Below are 13639 nucleotides of genomic sequence, written 5' to 3'. Positions count from 1 at the left end.
GTAAAAACTGCTTGTTTTTATATAAAACCACTGATACATTTTTTTTTAAAAAAACTGTTGTCTTTTCTGATTTTTTTTCAGCTTATAATGACAAGATTGTTGCATTTCTGCGTCAACCCAACATCTTTGAAATTCTACAGGAGCGTCAACCTGATCTTACCAGGAATCACTCACTCAGGTAACCATAATCTTGGTATTTGTTTCAAGTTGCATAAGCCCCAATCATAAAATTTTGGTAACACTCGGAAATTCACTCTGTCACTTATTACAAAGGCATCTTCTAGGTCATCAGCCCCAACTCACTGTAGTTCTGGCATCTATGAAGTACAAAAGTTGAATGAGATTAACTAAGCAATCTAGAGCTCTCTTTAAAGAAAAAACATGAAAAAGAAAGAAAAATTAACAGCCAAGAATCATCCTAGATATGTATATTATAGAGAAAAAAAAACAATAAGACACTAACCTTTTCTAGTGTAGCTAGAGTGAACAACATAATAGTTTATTGAATTGAGATTTGTAGAGTCTTAGGCTTGATATTCACATTTTTCCATAATAAAACACAGTGGAACCCAAGAAAGGAGTCTGATTCTTTCTACTGTCCAGCATTCTCCCTGCATGAACCCTCTCTTCTAAATAGCTCCTTAGCGCTTTCAGCCTGGTTTGGCTTTACTGAATTCAGGCTGTTCCTCTTCACTGGCAAGCTTTTCTCTTCTCAGTCTGTCAGAAAAGATCTCCTTTTCAAAGCCCAGGACAAGTTCTCCTTCCTTGAAACATTTCAGCTCTGCTATGGAGTCTCAGTCTCATGATCTAGCCTAGTATTTCTCAATCTCATTAGAGCTAGAAAAGGGGGAATTTAATATTACATAACCCAAGGCCCTACATTTGCAGACATTAATTTGGTGATTTATCATGTAAGGTACCTCTTTTTTTTCTTTGTACTGTTTTGGATATTTGATATCTGTGCTTTAGTTTGATTTTTGAAGTTTTTAAAACCTTATTTTCCAATTAGATTATAAGATCCTTGCAAAGAGGGATCTTATGAGACTTGTTATTTCTCCCTCTTACTACTCAGACATCTAGAATAGCACTTTGCATACTGTACTTGTTAATTCGAAAATAAATTATCAGCTATTCTCGGTTTCTCCTGTCTTTTAAAGCTGTCATTACTTTTAAAGTTCTAAAGGCTACAACTACACAACCTTTCGAGTATGACATTACAAACGTTGCTTATGTGGAGAATCCAGTTTTACATGATTAATATTAAACTGAAGATTTAGTCCTTTCCCCAACACGAGCACTCTGTTCTCAGTCACATAAAAGATATCAAAATTATACAAGTGTGGATTTGGTGTGTTTGTTTATTATGAGATCCACAAAGTCATCTATGGTCTAGAGAATCTCGAGTAAGACCTTTTAGTTAATGAAATTGCAGAAATGAGCTCCTTGGTGGTCTAATTCAAGATCTTACTGATTCTGGACTTTAAATCAAAGCAAATAAACAAGCTAAATTCTTACTCTTTTGCTAGCCAAAAGATAAAACAAACACTATTTTCTCTAATCTCTACCACCTCCAGCCGCAGTACATGTCCAAAAAGGCTTGCTTATACACACACACACATACACACACACACATACACACACACACACACACACTTACACTCACACTCACACTCACACACTCACACAGATTTAGTTCATATCTGTTCCTCTGGAAATACCCCAATCCCCACATAAGAGAAAGAAAAGGAGGAAACTCAAGTTTTCCACTTTTTCTCTGCACTTCACATTAGCATTTAAAATAATTAATGTATCTTTCAATCTCCCTCTGGGAGAGGTTGGATGCTTCAATCTCTACCTGAACAGAGCATTGTCATTATTCTTTAATGACTTGACAGAACCTTAACAGACCCCAACAGAAGGGAGGCTCCAGACTCCAGATGGCAACTTCCCAGTTTTATTTTTTATTTTCTTTTTTACTTTTTTAGTCTTAAGTCTCTAATCTTCTGAAGATTGCTGAAGATTTTATAATGGAGTAACACCCAGGGTCCTCAGTTAAGCATAATTTTCTTCTAACATAGATCTCACATGATAATCCCTTACTGAGAAATTGTCTGATAGGCCTTGGAATATGTTTCTATCTATTTACATTTGTTAAATATGATTATGGAAAGCATATGTAATCAGGACAAGTAGAAGGAAACAGGAATTTAAATCAATGAGCTAATGCCAGAGTGTGTGTCACAGTGTACTTTCATTTTCCAAAAAGTTTTTGGTAGTTAAGCACTTTGCTTTATCATAATGACCTAAAGGGGAAGTTTGTATATGTGAGAGAACATTCTGTTTCATGTAGTTAAAAACTGCATTGTAAGGACCATTCCCATAAGTAGCAGGAATGGAACACAGCTGGATTTAATCTCACATTTCAGTGATTTTTTTTTTTAAAGAGAGAGGTGAGAGAGAGAGAGAGAGAGAGACAGAGAATTTTTAATATTTATTTTTTTTTAGTTTTTGGCGGACACAACATCTTTGTTTGTATTTGGTGCTGAGGATCGAACCCAGGCCGCACGCATGCCAGGCGAGCGCGCTACCGCTTGAGCCACATCCCTAGCCCCTCAGTGATATTTTTAATAACAGATTGCATTAACTTTCTGCACTACAACAAAATGCCTGAGATAATTAACTTACAAAGAGAAGAGGTTTATTATTATTCATATTCCAGTCCATGATCAGCAGGACCTGTTGACTTCAGGTCTTTGGTGGACAAGTCAGATGGCAGTGTTGGGGAACATATATTGGAGTAAAACTGCTTACCTTCTGGCCAGGAGGCAAAAGAGAGAGTAAGGGGCCAGATTCCCACCATCTCCTTCTGGTGCACAACCCCAGTGACCTAAGGACCTCCCATAAGGTACCTTCTTCTATAGGATCACAGTACCTCTCAACAGCCTCTTCCTGAAGACTAGCCCTTTAGCACATAGTCCTTTGGTGGACATTCAAACTATAACATGGACTTATTTATGTGTGGAATAGAGCCACTGGGTAATCTGTATCTTGCAGGTGATTATAGACCATCTGCTCATGCCTTAAGCAAGGATTACCAACACCAACAGAGTTTTCTACACATTCTTATTCCTCTGTGGCATATCCACTTAAAAGAAATAACCCTTCATATTCTGTCCACAAATTAATGAGGAAATAGAGGATAGCCTTGGAGACTGAAGTAGGTATGCCTCCTTATTTTGTATTTTTCTTCTTTTGTGTGTGATTCTCCCCAAACCAGAAAATAGCAAGCTGTTTGATAGTTTGCATTCATATATAGCTTCCTCTTCCTTGAGACTCCACTTGGGTATCTTTTCCTGTAGAATGGCTGATAGTTTCCATGCAATAGAATATGGCTTTTATTTCAACTCTGTATTGAAATCACTCCTCTATCTGTCATGCAAATGTGAATGATACCAAGTTGTTGTTCCTTTGTACCCCCTGGTTTTCATTTTTTAATTTTGAAAGATATTTATTTCCTTAATTAGAAAAATCAGCATCCAAATTTGCTACCACCTCTGTCAAATGGGAAATGTCCCCTTGGACTGTTATATCCTCTAGTTCTCACTGGAAGACAGTAATCATACCAGCATATTTGAATGCTATGTCATAAAAAATCAAGAGATAAAGTAAAAAGTTCCAGTACTGTATCCAAATAAAATATATTCATTTAAAAACTTTTAATAGGAGCTGGGTTGTGGCTCTATAGTAGATGCTTACCTAGCATGTGTGAGGCACTGGGTTGGATCTTAGCACCACATAAAAATAAACAAAAAATAAAGGCATTGTGTCCATTTACAACTAAAAATATTTAACAATTTTTAAATAATGTTTTATAGGTGAATTTTATGAATACAAATTCAGTAAAATTTTTAATTTTGGTGTTTGTACAATATTCTGTTATGATAAAGGATCTAAATGTCATAACCCTGAGTTAAGAGTTGAGACATTCCCCTCTTAATGTGATTATTAAGACTAACCACTAAATCTAATCCCTGCCTGTCTTGCTCTCCCCAAGAGTCAGTGTAATTATTTGGGGCACCAGGCTGATTCCTCTTTGAGCACTTCCCATGGAAATTCCCTTGCCATAAGAATGTGCTCTGTGCCAGGGATGATGGAGTACACCTATAATCCCAGCAGCTCTGGAGGCTGAGGCAAGAGGATCACAAGTCCAGAGCCAGCCTCAGGAACTTAGTGAGATCCTAAGCAACTTAGTGAGACCCTGTCTCAAAATAAAAATAAAATGAAAAGGGCTGGATATTGCTCAGTGGTTAAGTGCTGCTGAGTTCAGTCCCTGGTACAAAAAAAAAAAAAAAGAATGTGATCTGTGACACTTTTGTTCATTCTGGGTAAATCAGCCCATTTAATATTTTAAGTTTTAGTAAATCAGAAAATTGGAAGTCCAAAAAATCCTGAGCCAGAAAAGGCAAATGTATGTGTGTCTCTGGATTCCCTAGACTGGAACTAAACTCAGACTCTGACCTCTAAGTTCACATCATCCTATTTTTAGAGCCCTGCATGTTTGAAAATTATTTTGAAATTATTAAATAATACAGAATCTTATGGAATTAAAAAGATAAGATTTTCAAAAGCTGATTTATACAAAACAAACCCCTGTTTTCAAAATATCTAACCCATTTCTCAAGTAGAGATTTTATAGCAAGTGAATTTTTCTATATTTATGATCGGGCTAGAAATATTAATATCAGTTAAAATCTGAACTTTTTGTTCTAAGCAGCATGAATTTATCTCTGCTGGCCTGATGTGCTTTCTTGTTGGGACCTGCTTAGCTCTGTCTTTGAGTCCTCCTCTAATTTGTTTATTGCTCGCTAGGATGTCTGGACCAACATGGCAATCTTCCGTTTTTATTGTACTAAAGTTAAATCCAGAATAGAACTGTTGTTTTCCTAAGTTGTAGACCATTTGCTTAGGCATAATTGTTAAATTTTTAAAATACCCAGTTAAAATAACTTATAGAGTCCACATAGTGATGACCATCATGAAATCTTGCTAGAAGTCTCTCACTGAAGATCAGACATTCTAGCTCTTAGAAAGTGGCAAGGAATTCATCTTAAGAGTTCAGATTTAGGGGTCAGACAGTCCTGGGTTGGAATTCTAGCTCTGTAGTTTGCTCATCATTCAAAGGTGACATTGAATGAGGCATTTAACAACCCCCTAAGTTGTTACCCTAAAATTGGGGCTGGGGATTTCTAACCTGCTATGTTCTTTTGAAGATTAAATGAGATAATTAATACTTGGTATTCAGTGGTATTCATAGCACTTAGTACTATGTAAGCACAGTAAGCATATAATAAATTGAAACTAATATATTAGTAATCTGCATTTCATTTTTGATTGTATCACAAGGGCTTGATTTAAAGTAATTTGCCACTGAACTTTCTGTAATTCTCAAAACCACCAGCCTTGAGACTAAGCATACCTATAAATGGCAATATGTGTTTCTGTGCATATAACTGAAGTGCAGTCAGGATCTCCTTAGTTCTGTGATTAACTTCTGTGTAGGTGACTTTCTAGTTCTATTTTCACAGTTTCATATAGGGAGTTTTTCTCTAGAATCTTTTACACATATACAATGAAACCAGTCTTGATGTCTTGATTGTTCATGCGTAGAAGGCTAAGAAAGAATCAGAAGAAATTAAAATGAGGACCATGTAACATGTAATGAGGACCAAGTATCATGGCAATATCATTAACATAACAGTTCAAAGCTGGCCAGAGTTCCAGTACTGTATCCAAAAAATGAAATGTTTTCATAAGCAGCTCATTTTCTTGTAGATCTAGTGAGAGGTTTGGGAATTTATTTCCTAAGACAGTAAGAAACAGATTCTTAGAACCAATTGTCTATTCTATGACTTCTGTAAAAAAGAAAAACTCTATCCATGTTTTATTTAAATGGATATACTAATTTATAGATGTGTCTAGGCTTTTGACATATGCATATTCTAATTTTTATATTTTCTATTCATGAAATCTCATGATTCTTAACTTTAACACAATTATACAATCACCTAAGATTTAAAAAAAAGACACAAAGCAAGAATTCTATTAGTCAAAATAGAATTTTAGAGTATCACAACAAAATAGAATTTTTTAGAGCATCACAACCAGGTATTTATTAAATTGTGTCCCTATAAATGTGGTTTCTTCCATCAGCGGGAAGTGCCTTGGTAAAGACAGAGGACGGGGGGAAAGCTAATCATGGAGAAACAAACTAAATTAGGAAAAAAAAAGAGATAAATAATCAAACATGGCAGGAAGTACAAACCATATATCAATAGTAACTCTAAACGTTAATGGGTTAAACTCTCCAATAAAGCGACATAGGCTGGTAACATGGATTAAAAAAACAAATCCAACAATATGCTGCCTCCAGGAGACACATCTGATTGGAAAAGACATACATAGGCTCAAGGTAAAAGGTTGGGAAAAAATATACCACGCACACGGTTCTCGTAAGCAAGCAGGGGTGGCCGTTCTCATATCGAATAAAATCGACTTCAAGACTAAGTTAATCAAAAGGGATAAGGAAGGACATTATATACTGTTAAAAGGAACCATTCACCAACAAGACATAAGAATTATCAATATTTATGCACCAAATAATGGTGCTGCGACGTTCATAAAACAAACTCTCCTCAAGTTCAAGAATCAAATAGACCACAACACAATAATCATGGGTGACTTCAACACACCTCTCTCACCATTGGACAGATCCTCCAAACAAAAGTTGAATAAAGAAACTATTGACCTCACTATCACAATCAATAACCTAGACTTAACTGACATATATAGAATATATCAACCATCATCAAGTGGATATACTTTTTTCTCAGCAGCACATGGAACCTTCTCAAAAATAGATCATATATTATACCATAGGGCAACCCTCAGTAAATATAAAGGGGTTGAGATAATACCATGCACTTTATCAGATCATAATGGAATGAAACTGGAAATCAATGATAAAAGAAGGAAGGAAAAATCCTACATCACATGGACAATGAACAATACGTTACTGAATGATCAATGGGTTACAGAAGACATAAAGGAGGAAATCAAAAAATTCTTAGAGATAAATGAAAATACAGACACAACATATCGGAATCTATGGGACACAAAGAAAGCAGTTTTAAGAGGGAAATTCATCGCCTGGAGGTCATTCCTCAAAAAAAAGGAAAAATCAACAAATAAATGAGCTCACACTTCATCTCAAAGCCCTAGAAAAGGAAGAGCAAAACAATAGCAAATGTAGCAGAAGGCAAGAATTAATTAAAATCAGAGCAGAAATCAATGAAATTGAAACAAAAGAAACTATTGAAAAAATTAACAAAACAAAAAGTTGGTTCTTCGAAAAAATAAATAAGATCGACAGACCCCTAGCCATGCTAACTAAGAGAAGAAGGGAGAGAACTCAAATTACTAACATACGGGATGATAAAGGCAATATTACAACAGACACTTCAGAAATACAGAAAACAATTAGAAATTATTTTGAAAACCTATATTCCAATAAAATAGAAGATAGTGAAGACATCGATAAATTCCTGAAGTCATATGATTTGCCCAGACTGAGTCAGGAGGAAACTCACAACTTAAACAGACCAATATCAATAGATGAAATAGAAGAAGCAATCAAAAGACTTCCAACCAAGAAAAGCCCAGGACCGGATGGGTATACAGCGGAGTTCTACAAAACCTTTAAAGAAGAATTAATACCAATACTTTTCAAGTTATTTCAGGAAATAGAAAAAGAGGGAGCTCTTCCAAATTCATTCTATGAGGCCAACATCACCCTGATTCCGAAACCAGACAAAGACACCTCAAAGAAAGAAAACTACAGACCAATATCTCTAATGAACCTAGATGCAAAAATCCTCAATAAAATTCTGGCGAATCGGATACAAAGGCACATCAAAAAAAAATTGTGCACCATGATCAAGTAGGATTCATCCCTGGGACGCAAGGATGGTTCAATATACGGAAATCAATAAATGTTATTCACCACATCAATAGACTTAAAGATAAGAACCATATGATCATCTCGATAGACGCAGAAAAAGCATATGACAAAGTACAGCATCCCTTTATGTTCAAAACATTAGAAAAACTAGGGATAACAGGAACTTACCTCGACATTGTAAAAGCTATCTATGCTAAGCCTCAGGCTAGCATCATTCTGAATGGAGAAAAATTGAAGGCATTCCCTCTAAAATCTGGAACAAGACAGGGATGCCCCCTATCACCACTTCTATTCAATATAGTTCTCGAAACACTGGCCAGAGCAATTAGACAGACGGAAGAAATTAAAGGCATAAAAATAGGAAAAGAAGAACTTAAATTATCACTATTTGCAGATGACATGATTCTATACCTAGAAGACCCAAAAGGGTCTACAAAAAAAACTACTAGAACTAATAAATGAATTCAGCAAAGTGGCAGGATATAAAATCAACACACATAAATCAAAGGCATTTCTGTATATCAGCGAAAAAATTCTGAAACGGAAATGAGGAAAAACTCTCCATTCACAATATCCTCAACAAAAATAAAATACTTGGGAATCAACCTAACAAAAGAGGTGAAAGACCTATACAATGAAAACTACAGAACCCTAAAGAAAGAAATAGAAGAGGATCTTAGAAGATGGAAAAATATACCCTGTTCATGGATAGGCAGAACTAACATCATCAAAATGGCGATATTACCAAAAGTTTTCTATAGGTTTAATGCAATACCAATCAAAATCCCAACAGCATTTCTTGTAGAAATAGATAAAGTAATCGTGAAATTCATATGGAAAAATAAAAGACCCAGAATAGCAAAAACAATTCTAAGCAGGAAGTGTGAATCAGGTGGTATAGCGATACCAGATTTCAAACTATATTACAGAGCAATAGTAATAAAAACAGCATGGTACTGGTACCAGAACAGGCGGGTGGACCAATGGTACAGAATAGAGGACACAGAGACTAATCCACAAAGCTACAACTATCTTATATTTGATAAAGGAGCTAAAAACATGCAATGGAGAAAGGATAGCATCTTCAACAAATGGTGTTGGGAAAACTGGAAATCCATATGCAACAAAATGAAACTGAATCCCCTCCTCTCGCCATGCACAAAAGTCAACTCAAAGTGGATAAAGGAGCTAGATATCAAATCAGAGACTCTGCGTCTGATAGAAGAAAAAGTTGGCTCCGATCTACAGATTGTGGGGACAGGCTCAAAATTCCTTAATAGGACACCCATAGCATAAGAGTTAATAACAAGAATCAACAAATGGGACTTTCTTAAACTAAAAAGTTTTTTCTCAGCAAGAGAAACAATAAGAGAGGTAAATAGGGAGCCTACATCCTGGGAACAAATTTTTACTCCTCAAACTTCAGATAGAGCCCTAATATCCAGAGTATACAAAGAACTCAAAAAATTAGACAATAAGATAACAAATCACCCAATCAACAAATGGGCCAAGGACATGAACAAACACTTCACAGAGGAGGACATACAATCAATCAACAAGTACATGAAAAAATGCTCACCATCTCTAGCAGTCAAGGAAATACAAATCAAAACCACCCTAAGATACCACCTCACCCCAGTAAGATTGGCAGCCATGATGAAGTCAAACAACAAAGAGTGCTGGTGAGGATGTGGGGAAAAGGGTACTCTTGTACACTTCTGGTGGGACTGCAAATAGGTGCAGCCAATTTGGAAAGCAGTATGGAGATTCCTGGGAAAGCTGGGAATGGAACCACCATTTGACCCAGCTATTGCCCTTCTCGGACTATTTCCTGAAAACCTTAAAAGAGCACACTACAGGGATACTGCCACATCGATGTTCATAGCAGCACAATTCACAATTGCTAGACTGTGGAATCAACCCAGATGCCCTTCAATAGATGAATGGATAAAAAAAAAATGTGGCATTTATACACCATGGAGTATTACGCAGCACTAAAAAATGACAAAATCATGGAATTTGCAGGAAAATGGATGGCACTAGAGCAGATTATGCTTAGTGAAGCTAGCCAATCCCTAAAACACAAATACCAAATGTCTTCTTTGATATAATGAGAGCAACTAAGAACAGAACAGGGAGGAAGAGCAGGAAGAAAAGATTAACATTAAACAGAGACATGAGGCGGGAGGGAAAGGGAGAAAAAAAGGGAAATCACATGGAAATAGAGGGAGACCCTCATTGTTATACAAAATTACATATAAGAGGTTATGAGGGGAATGGGATAACAAACATGGAGGGAAATGAATTACAGTAGATGGGGTAGAGAGAGAAGATGGGAGGGGAGGGGAGGGGGGATAGTAGAGGATAGGAAAGGTAGCAGAATACAACAATCACTAATATGGCAGTATGTAAAAATGTGATATGTAACTGATGTGATTCTGCAATCTGTATTTGGGGTAAAAATGGGAGTTCATAACCCACTTGATTCTAATGTATGAAATATGATTTGTCAAGAGCTTTGTAATGTTGTGAACATCCAATAAAAATAAATAAATAAATAAATGTGGTTTCTTCATTTAACCTTGAAAAATTCCACAAATTACAAAAATGTTCACCCACTAGATATTTCTCTAAAACGTTGCGTTTTCTTGCTAACAAATGATTCAATTAAGGATTTTCAAAATTGTTTTCTTAAATTAGGAATGACTCTGTTTCAGATATATCTCTTTCACTGTGGATTTTTGTTATATCCTGCTGCATTTATCAAGAAAATAGTTAAGTAAAATGTCTTCCTTAAGTAGCCCATCAGCCATGAACCATCTGTGAACAAAAGCAAAATATCACTACTGAATTCAACCTCAAAGCTTTTCCCAAATCCAAAAGAATATTATATCTATTTCTAAAATCATAGAGAATAATTATCATTTTGTAATAGCACAAATGGTTTCTAGTGAAATCTGTTGTTTATATAAATTAATCACCCAGCTATTAATGAATCAGGAGGTTTTTTTAAATAAAATAAGCATCCCGTCTCTGTTAAAATGTATTTTTGTCTCTATCAGTGGATTTAAATAGTAAAGCAAATTATTTTCAGAAAAAAATTAACTTTGAATAACCAATGCTAAAATTAAAATTACCTTGTTTGATATTCAGTGTCCTGAATGCAAATGGCTTTTACTGATATATCCCTTTGAATCATTTCCTTAGTGGGGAGAGCACATTTTACTGAAGACAATCTTGTGGACCCTTGAGGCATCCTATCTGTCTGCTTTTTATAATTTATGATAGACATAGTGTAATGGTACCATCTGCAGTTAAAATGTCTCAAAACATCTTGTGTTTTCTACCCTATCCATTGTTATATACTTACATTCTAAATAGTATGCCATGAAATCAGGGTCTACATCTTATTCATCTTTTTAATCCTCACAGGACTTCTTGTCTTACATTGCATAGAATGGATGTTTGATAAACATTTATTAAATCTATCAATTTCATAGAACATATATTTGGAACTTAATGATAGTACCTGAAATTTTATCTTAAGAGATAAGTAGCTACATTTCCATTAGTCCAATTAACATAAAGATTCATCTTTTTATTACAATAATTTGCCTATTTTTGTATATTCTAATGTGTCATTTAGATCTTAGAAAATAACAGCTTAGCAATTATTTTGATAATGGCTAGATTTTCTTAGCATATAGGATTATTCTTGAGATTTGAGATGAAATTTTGAATTATGTTCTCAACTTTTAAAATTACATTCGGATTTTGATTACAATTATATTTTATTTCTAAGTAATTTGTATTCGATAAAATATTTAGTCATCCCTTTTTAAATTTCATATCTATATTATTTTTTTCATATATTCAATCCTTTCATTTATTGCAATAAAACCTTTTTGTTCACTTCTCATAGGGAACTGGATTTTTCTCTTTAGGCTTTCCCAAAGTATTTTATATCTTTGTTTCTGTGGTGGTAGATTTTTTTTATCTCCTAAACTATAACTGCCAAAATATGGGAAACTACTAGTTTTTCTGAAATTGGTACTTCTCATTATTTTCCCTCTGCCATAGCATTTTATATCACTTTCAGAAAATACAGCTATCCTTACCTCTCCCTTTTCATTCTGTTTAACTTGCTTGTCCATTCTGAGTGCTTCATAGTAAGCATTTTTGTGGGATTTTTTGTATATTTAAAAAGAATTACATGGAATTATAATATAGCTTCAATTCCTGAATATATTTTTATTAAAATACTTGTTATCAAATACATAATAAAATATTATAATTCATAAGAAAATATAAACCACTAGTTATACATCCTGTATATCCTAGATATTAATTCCTCAAAATAATGATAGGCTTAGGGTTTAAGCTGTTAAAATGCCTTAAGAATTCATAACTAGGTGCTTTTGTGCATAATAATGAATCTCTCTCTCCCTTTTTCCAGTACTAGAAATTAAATACAGAGGTAATCTATCACTGAGCTACATCCCCAGTCTTCAGGAAATTTTTTTTTTTTTTAATTTTTGAGACAGGGTTTCCTTGTTTCCCAGGCTGGTCTAGAATTTGTGATCCTTCTGCCTCAGCTCCCAAGTAGCTGGGATTACAGACATGTGCTGCTGTACCAGGCATAACAAAACTTCTTTTACAAAGTTCAAAATTGTTTTGCTTCACAGTAATTCCCCACTTAAGAGTGGATGCGTGTAATCACACGTATAACCAAACCTTAGACACTTTTTTTTTCATATAAATATACATAGCTATGGAAAAGTTTAATTTATAAATTAGACACAGTAAGAAGTTAACAATAGCATCATAAAATAGAAAAATTATAAAAATATGCTATAATAAAAGTTATTTAAAATTTATGAATGCTTTATTTCTAGAATTTTCCATTCAATATTTTTGGACTAAAGAAAACAGAGATAATTAAAACTGCAGAAGGTGAAACCATAGCTAAGGGGAACAACTGTATATGGATTGCTTTATTGGTAGTCATAGTTTTCATCATCTTTTGAATTATGAGGAATGTAAATCCTTCATATGGATTATCTCTGTGCCTCTCGTCGCATTGTTTCTTGTTTTATGGAGAGGCCAGTGTCCTATCTACTATATATCATAGAAGTACTCAATAAATATTTGTGGAATGAACTCCATAATTAGAATGGCTTTCCCATAACAAACAGAAAAAAGAGTGGGTCATCAGAAATATAGCCTGTTTTCAATAGGTATTACTGTCAGTAGAGAAAAGATTAAATACTTAGGAAGCCTGCCTAATAATATATTCAATAATTAAAAATTTCTGAGAGCTTACAATATAATAGGCTCTATGCTAAATATTTTATTTGCATTCTATAATTATGCTTATTTTATAATAAAAAAGCAAGCAAAAAGAGTCAAGTAATTCTTAGTTCTTAGGCTGGAGATAATTTATATCAATTTATGATACATTTTGCTCATAAGCATGTTGAGAATTCATTTCACTTCTGTGTCTCCATAAGAATCACATGACCATATGCACCTAAACCTCCAAATCTAACCTTTGTAATGGGAGGTAGAAAGAAAAGTTGACCTTTCTACTGCTTTGCTCCATCAGGGAAGTCAGACAACACC

At 34.5% G+C, this 13639-nt stretch overlaps 1 protein-coding gene across 4 annotated transcripts in view; it reads left to right on the top strand.

The window, feature by feature from the left end:
• The window catches only part of HECW2 (HECT, C2 and WW domain containing E3 ubiquitin protein ligase 2), a 360484-nt gene that overhangs the window by 287440 nt on the left and 59405 nt on the right, over positions 1-13639 (top strand). For all 4 annotated transcript variants that reach the window (XM_081260931.1, XM_081260932.1, XM_081260930.1 and 1 more), the window contains one exon: positions 82-178. In XM_081260931.1, the coding sequence (XP_081117057.1) occupies positions 82-178 (97 nt within the window). The remainder of the gene's footprint in view (positions 1-81; positions 179-13639) is intronic.

The sequence above is a fragment of the Spermophilus citellus genome (genome assembly GCF_964194105.1).
Source record: "Spermophilus citellus genome assembly, chromosome: 11".
In the NCBI taxonomy this organism is placed as follows: Eukaryota; Metazoa; Chordata; class Mammalia; order Rodentia; family Sciuridae; genus Spermophilus; species Spermophilus citellus.
Note: the sequence above shows the minus strand (reverse complement) of the source record. Positions and strands in the feature narration are given on the sequence as shown.